Raw genomic sequence first — 13,955 nt, 5'->3', positions numbered from 1 at the left:
ACAACTTGCACAAAATGCAATGATATCCAAATCTTATAATTGTACCGAATTAAACCAGGACTTTTTTTCTTCTTTTTTAAATAAATGTTAGATTTTTAATCTTTTTTTGATAAAGTCAAAAATAATTAGTCTTGTGAAAACAATGAGTCTCCAAATATTTTACAGATGGCTGATCCCCTAATCAAATAGCAATAATGCTAATACTGATACAAGAAATATTCATTAAAAGGCAGAAAGTAGTATTGTGTATTCAGTCTGAAAGAGGCTTCACCTCCTTGGGCTGCGATGACCACAGTGATACGTTTTCAAGAAAGGTAACAATTAATGTGTATATGTATATGTTTCTATGATTATTTATATTCATAAATACCAAAGCATGAGTCATCACACACTCTCTGAAAGTAAATTATGGAAGAAATTAGGAAAAGAATAATTGTTCCAGTTTAACCTTTTAAACACAAATTGACAAAACAGTGTTGAGATTTGGATACTTAAGTAAATGTACATGTTCCTGTTTTGGAATATCTTTAATTACTAAATTAAACTTAAATTAAAAAAAAAAAGACAAAGGAAAAAAGTGTTGTATTGACTGAAGGATTCTGAACACATGACTCAGGATGACATGATGAGGAAAGATGACTGACTCTGTGTGTTTGCATATGTGTCCTGCCTCTCTGCTCACAGCTGTTAATCAGAATCAGTATCAGAATACTATTGATCCCTAGGGGAAATTCTTTTTCATTACAGTGCTCCATTATAAACAACCATTAACAAAGACAGACAATACACTAACTAAGAATAGCACAATATATACAGGCATATATATACATAAAGGTCATTTATTAATAAATAGCTGAAAAAGGAAGAACATGTGCAAAAAGGGTGTAGCTGTTGCAGTAAACAGTGTGTTAAGTGGATGAGTTGTACAGGGAGCCACAGGCAGGAATGATTTCCTGTGTCGTTCAGTGGTGCTTTTCGGTAATCTCAGTCTTTTACTGAACATGTTCCTGTGACTGACCAGCATGTCATGGAGTGGGTGGGAGGTGTTATCCAACATTGTCTTTATCTTGGACAGCATCCGCCTCTCCGACACCACCTTGAGGGAGTCCAGCTCCATCCCCACAACATTACTGGCCTTACGAATCAGTTTATCGAGTCTGTTGGCATCTGCGACCCTCAGCCTGCTCCCCCAGTATGCAACAGCATAGAGGATCGCACTGGCCACAACAGACTCATAGAAAATCATGAGCATTGTCCAGCAGATGTTGAAGGACCTCAGTCGCGTCAAAAAATAGAGACGACTCTGGCCCTTCCTGTAAAGTGCTGTGGTGTTTTTAGCCCAGTCCAGTTTATTGTCAATGTATACTCCGAGGTATTTATAGTAGTCTACAATGTGCACATTGACCTCCGGGATTGAAACAGGGTCAAGTGTTTCCTGGTCTTCCTGAAGTCCACTATCAATTCCTTGGTCTTTACCACGTTGAGCTGAGGATGATTCTGCTCACACCACGTGACAAAGGAGTCGATCACAGCCCGGTACTCTGTCTCATCATCCCTGCTGATGCATCCAACCACCGCGGAGTCATCACAAAACTTCTGAAGATGGCAGGTCTCTGTGCAGTGGCTAAAGTCTGTGGTGTAGTGGGTGAAGAGGAAGGGGGAGAGGACAGTCCCCTGTGGTGCCCCTGTGTTGCTGATTACCTTGTCAGACACACACTGTGGGAGACGTACATATTGTGGTCTTCCTGTCAGGTAATCAACAATCCAGGACACCAGAGAAGCATCCACCTGCATCACTGTTAGCTTATCACCCAGGAGGGTCGGCCTGATGGTGTTGAAAGCACTGGAAAAGTCATTATAAAAACATGACCCTCACAGTGCTCACAAGGTCATGTTTTTTGACTTTTCCAGTGCTTTCAACACCATAGAGGCCAGTTAAGAGGCCAGTGTTGATCAGTGGCTGTCCAGACCTTTCAGAGCCACTCACACACCAGCAGCACAATGATGATGTCACTGACTCTACTGCTGGCCACCCTGGGGCTCCTTGTTCAGGGTGAGACTCTCTGTGAAAACTTTGCTTCAGCATGCAGCCAGGTTCACCACAATGATGTTCTGCTATGATGGAGAAACTCTGAAAGGAGCAGCACTGACCTTCTTCCATCTGTTCTCCATGTTAAAGAAATGATCCTCTAATGTTTGATCATCTTTTTCTGAGTTTGATTTGTCTCAATAACTCTTCTCTTCTTTTCCTGTTTTCAGGTTCATCAGCATAAATCATCCTGACTCAGACTCCTAAAGCTCAGTCTGTTGTTCCAGGACAGACTGTCTCTATCAGATGTAAATCCAGTACAACTATAGGTGATGACATTAACTGGTACCTTCAGAAATCTGGAAAAGCTCAGAAACTCCTGATCTATGATACTACAGAGCGTCAGTCTGGAGTTCCAGATCGTTTTCGGGCAACAGCAGTTCAGACTGATGTCAGGTTTATATTGTTGGATTGTTATTTATGCTTAGAAATATATAATCATATATGTTAAGAGGTATATAATCAATTGTATAATGATAGAGGTCTGATCCTTAGTAGTCTGCAAAGACTATGTGTGCCTTCCAGAGTGTTCTGGCATGCACACACATCCTAAGGTCATGAGAGAGGTCGTACCTTCTCTTTCTGATATATAGTATGGGAGGACACCTACTCTGTATCTGTTTAAGTATAAGAGCCCTTTGTTTAGGTGGACCGCTGGACTCCTTGCACCAGCTTTTTAACAAGGCGTTCACAGGGCCATATCTTGACACACACACACACACACACACACACACACACACACACACACTTATCTAAGACAAAGTGAGACAATGTGTGATATGTAACACGTAATCTTAATGACTTTCTACCTCACCTACACCGCTTCTCTGAGATTTTAAGTGCTTTCAGTCCCTAGTTATAACATATAGTTATTAAAGTTACATAATTTTCTCAAAGATCAGTAAACTTTCTGGCTGACGAAAGCAAATTCCACTTTCCTAAATTTTCTTAAAACCTTATCCCGACTTTATATAAGTTGGATTGTAAGAAAGGCAATCAAAAAATATGCATGCTTGCACTCTCTGTAATGTACAGATTTCTGTACACTGAGTAGTGAGAAAGACTCAAATGCCAGCACTCAGTAAGGTGCAGTAAATGCTGAATAATTGTACCTTCTCAATAGTAAGTGTTGTTTTTTGCGGCTCACTAAATTATGCAAAAGTTTGTTACATCCTCGGTGTAACAAGAATTTGTCTCCCGACTCCAACTCCACCCAAGAATAAGCCAAAACCAAAAGCAAGTGTAAATGCAGTACACCCATTTACTGACTTAGGCAGTGAGCTATGCCAAAATATAGAAAGAAAAGATTTCTAAACATCGCTAATCTGTTTGTTCGGTGGGGGAGGCCCAGGAGAGAGGGGTGATGTGGCTGTCAGTCATCTGGTAGTTAAGAGCTTGCTGTCCATCCAGTTTTCCAATTTGGGAACAGGAATCAGTCAACCCAACCACTCAGCAGGCACCTGTCTCTGTCAAGACACTCCAATGAACACACCTGTGAGAGACGAAAGAGAAACACCCACACCTACATCCTCTGATGGGAAGAGTCACCCAAAGAAATACACACACATATGACCCACATGATTTTGGATCATAAGAGGGGTAGAAACGTGAAAGCCACAAGTTCAGTCTGTGGATTTTACCTTCAAATCCAACAGCACATTTGAACAAGGTATATGTTCATTTATGTCCATGATGATAACATCATGAAATTTTATTCATTTTAATAAAGCTGGAATTCAGTTAGTAATTTTGTAGATTAAAAAAATACATCATCAGCAAATAGTGAACATTTATACTTGATCTGCCCCATTGTCATTCCATAAATACATGACTGTGATCACATAGCTAATGAAACACCTCAGCTTCATTTAAAGATACTGATTGTGTCTGTTTGTGTTTCACAAGAACTCATTTGAAGCAAAGGAGCAATAGGGTTTAAAAAATCTGCTTTGGTATTACACATAAACTAATATTTATTATCAAACATTTAAATGTAATACAACAAACAGAAAGAATGAAACAAAATCATGGAGCTATTTAAGGTCTTCTCTGTTTCCTCCTTTGTCTTCAAATCTTTCTGTCCTGGCTGTAGTTGTGTGACACAGCTGATGACTTGGACTGGGGGCTTCCCAGAATCCCGGGATGGAATGAAACTAACAGCTGGTCCGTTGTCCGAATCGAGTGGGTACGTGCAACATACGGTGCCACAGCTCGGACGGGGCACAGAGCCAGCAGCCTCTCAGTCTAAACCTTCAGTGAAAGCTGAGTGCAGCTCAACTGAATGAGAGGTGGAAGTCCAAGAGGGCTTTCTTCAAGAAGGCAGGGTTGGGCCGGAGGACCACCCCCTTCCCATCTGGCAGCCACCTACAACAGTCACTGTGGACCGACAGCGCCTCGAGCTCACTAATTAATCTGGTGGAAGTTAGGGCCAGAAAGAAGGCAGTCTTAAGCGATAGCCACTTCAACTCAGCACTTTCCAGGGGCTCAAATGGAGGGCACCAAGGACAAGGTCCAGGTACCAAGGGGGAACTGAGGACCCTGGCCTGCAAGCTGTTAGGTGCAAAGCAGTGTCAGTGTCACTGAGTGCTGAGCGACCAAGGCGAACGGCATCCAAGTTTTCCAAGGGAATGTTTTTTTTTTCTTCACTTAGCATTCTGTCATTATCAGTTTTAGTTTTCTTCTGTGGTTTTTCAGTCCTTTTTAGTATTGTGCTGTCCATTGCATTCATTCCTTTTAGGAATGAACCAGATGGTTGATTTGGACAGTCCTAAAGTTTTTGCTATTGCTCTTATGTTTATTTTGTTATTTCCTGTGGTGATGATCTCTTTGGACCTCATATGGATAGTAATTAATTAACAATACATGCAATTATTTTACTTAAAATCAATCAATCATTTGTTTACTTTTTCTTGGTACATGGAAACTGTCCATGAAATGGCTTTAAAAAACAAAGACGTATCCTTGTGGCAATCTGCTAAAATACATTCCAGATTTTAGAATACTGACTTTGAGACCTTTATTCAGTGGTATGTTAAATTGATTGATCTATTATTAAACAGCATCATGAGACTGGTCCAAGTCTGCGTTGGAGTCAGTCTAGGAAAAACGTGACACCAAAAGGTTCATTGCCTCAGTGGTGTCATTGATCACTTTTATAGCAGTAGCTGAATAAATGTTTAATTCTGCTTTTGATTCAAATTACCAGATTGTGCATCAGGAGAAGGCTTCAAGATCCTGGATAAAGTAATAAATAGAATAATACAAAACTACCAACCCAATTAGATCTCAAAACACGTTGGCTAATTAAAATGAAACCTGTGAATTCACATTGCAAAGACTAATTATGTAGTCCTGCTGGAGTCAGTCAGATCATTTCCATAGAGAGCCACTTTGCATCAGCAGCACCATGCTCCAGTGCTCTGGCAGAGTTTATAGTCCTGAGAGTTGAACACTGGATGACTGACAGCTGTCCTTCATCACAACAGAAGCCACAGAAATCCTCCTCATCAAAAACATGACTTTGATCTGCGTCCTCATCTGGACTCTCCTCTGCTGCTGCTTCACAGGTAAAGTCCAGAGAATCAAACTCCTCTCCTCTATCAACATCTGTCCCTCTGAAATGAAGCCCACAAAACCATGAAGCTGCTTTATGTTTTTGTCTCTGTATCCTCAGAGTCCAGAGGACAGATCACAGTGACTCAGCCTGGAGCAGTGAGCTCTGCTGTGGGAGACACAGTCACCATCAAGTGTAGGACCAGTCAGAATGTTCATGTTTGGAACAACAATCAGCTTTTAGCCTGGTACCAACAGAAAGATGGAGGAGTTCCTAAAATGCTAATTTACTATGCTAGCACTCGATATTCAGGGATTCCAGCTCGTTTTACAGGCAGTGGATCAAACTCTGACTTCACTCTGACCATCAGTGGAGTCCAGGCTGAAGATGCAGCAGTTTATTACTGTCTGAGTGAACACTACATTAACAGCCAACACGTGTTCACACAGTGAAAAGTCGTCATACAAAAACCTCTCTCAAGTGCAGAGTTTGATACAGTTGACTGAGTACACACACTCAAAGAAATAGACTGGTTTTCATACCTTAGTGATGATATCTAATTGACATAATGCGTTCCCTAGCTGCTTACTATAACCTTAACCATCAAAAGTGAATGCCTAACCATAACCTAACTGTAACCCTGACACTAAAACCACTTTTTGAGACTCAAGAAATGCCTTCAAACTCGTTTGGGACGAGCGTTTTTTCCCCATAATTGACTGTTGTTCTCCACAGTATAGTGGCATGCCACACGTGTAACACACATTACAAAAAAAATTAAAAAAAACAAAAACTTGTGGGGAACCCCCTCCAAATATCACTGTTGGTGTTTCTGGAGTCAACAAACATGGTTTGTATTATTTCATCAAAAGAAGTTAATTGGTCTCCATCACTCAGATGTACAACCAATCATGGGGTAGATGAAGGTAATGACATGTTCTGGTACCAACAGAAAAATGGTGAAACTCCTAAAAAGCTCATTTATAATGCTGACACTTGAGCTTCATGACCTTTGACCTCATTCACACTTCACAGAGGTTTTAAGTTTCTTGGAACCTTATCCCAACTTCACATAAATATGATTGTTAGAAAGGTGTCAAAGTACACAACACACACGATGATCGTGCTCACTATTATTGTGTTTTACTGACAGTTATGAACTCAAGGAACACAGTCTGTTCCAGTCCAGCTCTCCCCGTCCCCGCTCGACTCTGTCTTCACTATATAGAGGAACAGAAAGAGACAGCGTCATCAGTCAGTCGCCACCAGAGATGGGCAGTAACGCGTTACTTGTAATGCGTTACTGTAATCCGATTACTTTTTTCAATCCGATTACTTTTTTCAAGTAACGAGTAATGTAAGGTATTACCATTGCAAAAATGGTAATTAGATTACCGTTACTTTCCCGTAGGAACGCTGCGTTACTGCGTTACTAAAACCGTGAGTTTTTTGCGAGAATGTCTCATGACAGTGACGTAAGCGAGTGCGACGTTCGTGACAACAGCTGTGTGCAGATCAACAATGGATAATATATCAAGTACGGGAGAGAGTATGAGCGTGCAGCGTTTAAAGTGTGGAAGTACTGACCTTATTTTGAGTTTGATTCCATAAAAAGTGACAAAAACATTAGCGTCCGTTGTGCGTGGGAAGAAAACTTCTTTTTACAGCGAAAAAAACCCCCTTAACTTTCAAGCAAGCAGCGACTGCGCTACGACTGTAATGGGAAATTCACAGAGAAACTCGCGGATTCTTCCACTGACCGCTGTGGCACACCTGCACCACGGCAAACCTCCGCCTACCCCAGTCCTGCTTTACAGGTGAAAATAGAGCAACTAGCCTTTGACTTTATTTATTTTCTGCTGTGTTTTACTTCCTTTTGACTCACACTTCTAGGATATGAACTACACTGTTATATAGAATGCGTAATCAACAGCGACTCAGTAGTGATCACAATACAACTTAGCGAGTTTAGCTTCCTCAAAGATAAACATAACAGATGAAATAACTGGTTTCTAAACAAATCTATGTAATAGAAATGCACCAAATAAACTTGTAAACATGTTGTACATTAATACTCACAAGCAATAACTCTCCAAGGCAGAAATGTTTTAAAGAGCATCTAAGGCGACAAACAGCATATTCTGCAGGCTAACAAGCGACCAGCTTCGTGTTTCCTCTACCCACAGGAACACAGAAAAACCCCACCAAAATATAAGCTTGTGAGTATTCCCACTATGACCAGCAGAGGGCGCTGAAGAGAAAGAACCTATGCATGTCATAACACTCCCCGTCTGGTATTGTAAAGTACCACTATGAACCAACTGAAACATAATAAACTGCAAGATTTTACAGATTATATCTGAATACAATGTTTACCATCATGATACACATACTTCTCAGTCCTTTGGGGACATCAATAACACTGTCTCTGACACAGGTCTCAGGTAAGTATTAATAGTTCCATTTCTTGAGACCCTCACTTCAATCTTCCTGACCCTGCCATCCTTATCCGGGAAGATCTGGTTGACAAGTCCCATTGGCCATTCATTGCGTCTCACTTGTGCGTCTTTGATGAGCACCAAATCTCCCACCTTGAGGTTTGCATGGTTACGTTGCCACTTGTTCCGGTTTTGCAGTGTCCCTAAATACTCCCGTCTCCATCTGGTCCAAAATGTGTTTGCAAGATATTGAACTTGCCTCCACTGCTGTCGATGGAGATCTTTCTCAATAAAACTTCCCGGAGGGGGGAGAGGAGTGCACACCTTCTGAGTGAGAAGCATGGAAGGCGTCAGCAGGAATGGTGTGTCAGGATCTGTTGTGATAGGAGACAAAGGTCTAGCATTAATGATGGCTGTTACCTCTGCCATTAGAGTGGAAAGCACCTCATGTGTCAAGTGAGAGTGCGTGGTTTGGAGAAGCATTGCATCCAGGATACGTTGGGACAACCCTATCATACGTTCCCAGCTTCCTCTCATATGAGAAGAGTAAGGTGGATTAAAGATCCAGGTGCATCCCTCTTCTCCCAGGTATGTCTTAATGCTCGACACGTCGGGGTCTGTCAGTGTGAAACCTAGCTCCCGGCAAGCACCCACGAAATTAGTCCCACAATCGGATCAAATCTGCTTAACAGGCCCTCTCAAACTGAAGAATCGACGCAGGGCACTGATGAAACTTGATGCGTCCATTGACTCAATCAGTTCAATGTGCATAGCACGTGTGCTAAGACACGTAAAAAGAACAGCCCACCTTCTGCTATTTGCCTGGCCTCCTCTTGTGCGCCTTGTGACCACAGACCAAGGGCCAAATACATCCAAACCCACGAAGGTGAAAGGGGGTTCGGTGCTGACACGATCAGAAGGCAGATCTGCCATTCTTTGCTCAGTTGCTCTCTTCCTAAGTCTGTTGCAGGTGATACAGTTGTGGATAATCTGCTTGATTAGCCTCCTTGCTCCTGTAATCCAGTATCCAGCAGTACGGACTGCACCTTCTGTGAACACCCGTCCCTGATGCATTACTCGCTGGTGATGGTGTTCTACTATCAACTTGGCAACGTGGCTACCACCTGGAATAATGAGAGGATGTTTCTCCTTGTAGTCGATGTTGGCATGTTTGAGCCTTCCACCTATCCTCAAGAGTCCTTCATCATCACAGTAGGGACTGAATTTTTGTAAAGAGCTGTGTTTTGGTATGTCTTTACCATTGGCAATACAGGCAAGTTCCTCCTCAAACATTTCCTTCTGCACACTTTTGATGACGGCAATCTCAGCGCTTGTCAGTTCCTCTGCTGTGTGAGACTGTTTGCAATGATGCCATGAACTGCAAGAGGGACCTTCATCTTTGCTCTTGAAGACCTTTGCAATATGAATGAGCAAGCTAAGGGCCTTGAGGAGTTTCTTCAAAGAGGAAAAACGTCTGAACCTTTGCGATCCAAGCAGAGACCCATCATTGCTCGTGTGAGTGACAAAGCTACGTATTTCATCATCCAACTCGGGGTCCACAAGGTCATAGGTTTCAGCTTCTCTTGTAACACTAGCTTGTAACAAGAAGGTAGGTCCTTTAAGCCAGGCACTGTCACCAAGCATGGCAGCAGGCACCGAGCGTGTGCCTATGTCAGCAGGGTTAGAGCTCGTAGGGACATAGTGCCATAGTTTTGGTTCTGAAATCCTCCTGATTCGCTGCACCCTGTTGCCAACATATACATAGAACCTCTTCGTCTGGTTGCTTATATAGCCTAAAACCACACGACTGTCTGTGTAGAATTCAACTGCATCAAGATTTAGGTACAGTTCACTTGTGATGACTTCGGCAAGCTCTGCAGCTAACACAGCAGCTCCCAATTCCAGTCTTGGAATTGTATGAGCAGATTGTGGGGCCAATTTTGCTTTCCCTAGAACGAAGCCCACCTGATGGTTCTGATTTTCGCCAGTGGTCTTTAGGAAAGCAATGGCTTTAGTGGAGGCATATGAAAAGATGTGTAACTCTTTTCTGATTGCTGTTGACATCGTAGCAGAAGCGTAGGTTCTTGGAATATGTACATTCTTGAGATCGACAAGAGATTCTTTCCATGTATCCCACTCGGCCTCCCTTTCTCTAGGCAGTGGAGTGTCCCAGTCTAAGGCCTTACTTGAAAGTTCTCTCAGCAGCATCTTTCCCTGGATTGTAACCGGTGAAGCAAATCCTAAAGGATCGAAAAGACCATTGATTGTAGCTAAGACACCTCTCTTTGTAAAGGGCTTCACTGACTCTGCTACTCGAAAGGTAAAGGTGTCTTTCTTTAGGTCCCATATCAGACCAAGACTTCGCTGTGTAGGTGTCACATCAGTCTCCAGATTTAGCTCCTTAAGCCCCTTTGCACGGTCATCTGGAGAAAACGCATCAAGAACCTCAGAGCTGTTTGATGCTATTTTATGCAGGCGAAGGTTAGATGTGGCAAGCATTTCCTGTGCTCTCTTCATTAGATCAATAGCTTCACTGGCTGTGGGCCTTGACATAAGCGCATCATCAATGTAGAACTCCCTCTCAACGAAGCGTCGTGCATCTGATCCGAATTCCTCTTCACCATGAGCTGCTGCACATCGAAGGCCGTATATAGCTACGGATGGTGAGGGACTGTTGCCAAACACGTGAACCTTCATTTGATACTCACAGATGTCATTTGCAGGATTGTTGTCTTCATGCCAGAGGAAGCGCAAATAGTTTCGATGGTCCTCTCTTACAATGAAACTATGAAACATCTGTTCAATGTCAGCGGTTACTGCAACAGTTTCACGTCTGAACCTCAACAATACTCCCAACAAGCTATTATTGAGGTCAGGTCCAGAGAGGAGAACATCATTGAGAGAGACGCCATGGCACTTTGCACTTGAGTCAAACACAACTCTGATCTGACCCGGTTTCTGAGGATGGTACACCCCAAACGTAGGTAAGTACCAGCACTCCTTGTCCACCTCGAGTGGAGGAGCCAGTTCAGCATAGTCACGATCAAATATGTTCTGCATGAAAGCAAAGAAATGCCTCTTCATTTCAGGCCTTTTTTCAAGGGTGCGATGAAGAGAGGATAAGCGTTTGACCGCCTGGTCACGATTGTTGGGCAGCCGCTGGCGAGGTCCCTTGAATGGAAGTGGCGCCACCCAGCTGTTGCTGTCATCTATGAACATCTCTCTATTCATGACCTCTAGGAACAGTTTGTCTTCAATAGAAAGGCCGATTTTGTTATCGTCCTCAGATGTATCAAAGACAGTGCTTCCAAGAGTGCATGCCTTAACTCTAGGTGTTTCGGTGGTAGGGAAGGCTTTACGCTCAGACTTGGACCCATAATTCTCTTTGATATGAACCATATTTGGACATGGTCTGAAATAGGATGGGCGATTGTTCTCAAGCACATTAGTGTGATAGGCATCCACAGTTGCAGGCTTGTGAGCATCACCTAAACAGACATCACCAATGATGACCCATCCCAGGTCCAGTTTCTGTGCATATGGGGCATTGTGAGGACCGTTTCTATGCTGTCTCGCTTTGTGGACACTAAGTAGGTCACGTCCAAGTAAGAGGAGGATCTCAGCTTTGTGATCGAGTGGTGGGATGAGATGGGCTATTGGTCTTAGATGAGCATGTTCTGCTGCCACCTCAGGGGTAGGTATCTCAGCTCTGTTACTCGGAATGTTATTACATTCAATTATTGTGGGCAGCGTGACTGATGTGGCTCCATCTAGTGACTCCACTACAAAGCCTGTAGCTCTTCTACCCATCATTTCTGTCGTTCCCGCACATGTACGAAGTGTGAATGGAGACTCTGATCCCTCTATGCCATAAACATCAAAAAACTCTGACCTGGCAAGTGACCGATTACTCTAATCATCGAGCACGACATAAGCCTTTGTCACTCGCTCTGGCTGCGCTTTTGGGAAAACCTTTACCAAGCAGATCTTAGAACAGGATCTTCCTCTCTGAGCCTCTCCACATACTTCGGTACAAGTTGATGTTATAGCAGGCTGAGTTGTCTCTTCTGTGCCCTCCCCGCCATGACCAAAGAGAGTTGCAGGAGGTGGTCCTGGATGAAGGGCAGAGATATGATTCCTGCTTTCACATTCTGTACACTTGATTGTTGTGTTACAGTTCTTAGCCATGTGACTAGTGGAAGAACAGCATCTAAAACAGATACCGTTGTCCTTGAGGAAGGTCTTACGCTCCTCAATGGGTTTATTGCGAAACCCTCTGCAGCGCTTGAGGGGATGAGGCTTTTTATGAATAGGACACTGCCTTTCCACATCACAGGTTTGCTCTCTCACACTGTCTTGGCCAGCTTTCCCCTGTGATATTTCCGTCTTGTGAGCAGAGACCAAACCCTTATAGGGCTTCCTCACTGTAGTATCTGATCTAAAGTGGTCTGTAGTAGATGCTAAGAGCCTGAAGCCTGGGTCATTGCGGGCTTGTGCCTCTCTGCAGACAAAGTCACAGAGAAAGGAAAATGGCGGAAAAATGACATTATGGTCAACTTTATACTTAAAACCCTGAGAGAGCCACTTTTCCTGGATATTGTGTGGTAACTTGTCCACAATTGGAGCGACACCACGTGCAGTGTCAAGATAGCTTAGCCCTGGGATATAACCCTCTGATTTTGCTGCCTCAACCTCTTGCAGCAGGTCACTAAGCTCTTTCAGCTTCACAGGATCCTTGCTACTGACCTTTGGGAAGTTTGTAAGCCTGTCGAACAGTGTTTTTTCAATTATCTCTGGAGAGCCAAAACATTCCTCCAAGCGCTCCCAGGCTTTGTCCAGCCCAACTTCGGGACGACAGACGTGCACCGTCTTTATTCTTTTCACATGCCGTGCTGAGTCGTGCCCCAGCCACTTAATAAGGAGGTCCAACTCTTCACTGGAGCTGAGTTTTAGTCCACTGATTGCATTCAGAAAGGAGGATTTCCACGCCCAGTAATTTTCAGGGCAGTCATCAAACTTTGTGAGACCAGCATTAACCCTAGAACACTATCGCCGGGTGATTTACACCCGGGAAAATACATTTACATAATTTCTCTCTCCTGCAGCTGTTTGCGTGTCGAGGAGCCTGTGCCTTCACCAGGGAAGTCTCAAATTTCCCAGGAATGGGTGGACCAAAGACCAGCTTTCCAGAGTCATTATTTTGTTTTAGGAGGGTTTTTTTTCATTTTGTTAGACACGGCACAGTTGAAAGTAAAAGAAGACCACTCTAATTTGTCATGTGTTGTCATATTTTCATATATTTGATTACTTTTTATTGGTTATATTATATCGGGTAAAAATCACCCGGCACTAGTTTGTGTTACTATTTATAGCGATAGTGTTCTAGGGTTAATAAGATCCCTCCGTGCCAAGTACCTTGCTATATCACCCACCTGAGCACTACCATCTGGTAGGAGTTGTGGTGTGACTCGATCAGGCGACCTTTCCCTTGTGCTCTCTGGTGGGTGCGGTGTTGAGTGGGGGTAAATACCAGACTTTGGTTCCTGAGATAGCCGTGATGTTGGAATGGCTTTGTTTCTCATTTTGAACAAGTGGGATTCAACATATGGAGTACCAAAGCTTTGCCTGGGAGGAATCGTGGGCTTCAGCTCATGAACAGTTGACTCTCTATGCTCTGCCTCTGGTTTAGCACTCTCGGTTGGCTGTAGATGCTGCTCCACATACTGGCGTGTCCTTTCAGCAGTCTCTTCAAAGGCTGGTTTCCTTTCAGTTTTGACAGACTCCTCTGCTGCAACCTCAAGGATGCTGGCTTCAGCCATAGCTGCTGCTACCTCCTTTTCATACTGTAAAGTGTTCAATTTGGCTTCTATGCGAG

The 13,955-nt window shown here is 43.3% G+C and overlaps 1 long non-coding RNA gene and 1 gene segment (V, D, J or C); both read left to right on the top strand.

Moving 5' to 3' along the window:
- Nucleotides 1-1,953: 1,953 nt before the first annotated feature.
- LOC112844680 (uncharacterized) lies at nucleotides 1,954-2,468 on the top strand. The gene is made up of 2 exons (XR_003217407.1): nucleotides 1,954-2,053; nucleotides 2,260-2,468. It is a non-coding gene; the product is annotated as an uncharacterized LOC112844680 (long non-coding RNA).
- Nucleotides 2,469-5,603: 3,135 nt separating this feature from the next.
- Nucleotides 5,604-6,479, top strand: LOC109199550 (Ig kappa chain V region 3381-like). The segment is given in 2 exon segments: nucleotides 5,604-5,655; nucleotides 5,763-6,479. Coding segments are annotated over 2 exon segments (384 nt in total).
- Nucleotides 6,480-13,955: the final 7,476 nt, after the last annotated feature.

This window comes from Oreochromis niloticus, unplaced genomic scaffold (genome assembly GCF_001858045.2).
Source record: "Oreochromis niloticus isolate F11D_XX unplaced genomic scaffold, O_niloticus_UMD_NMBU tig00000736_pilon, whole genome shotgun sequence".
NCBI classification, from domain to species: Eukaryota; Metazoa; Chordata; class Actinopteri; order Cichliformes; family Cichlidae; genus Oreochromis; species Oreochromis niloticus.
The sequence above is the reverse complement of the archived record's forward strand: the minus strand, read 5'-3'. Positions and strand labels throughout refer to the sequence as shown.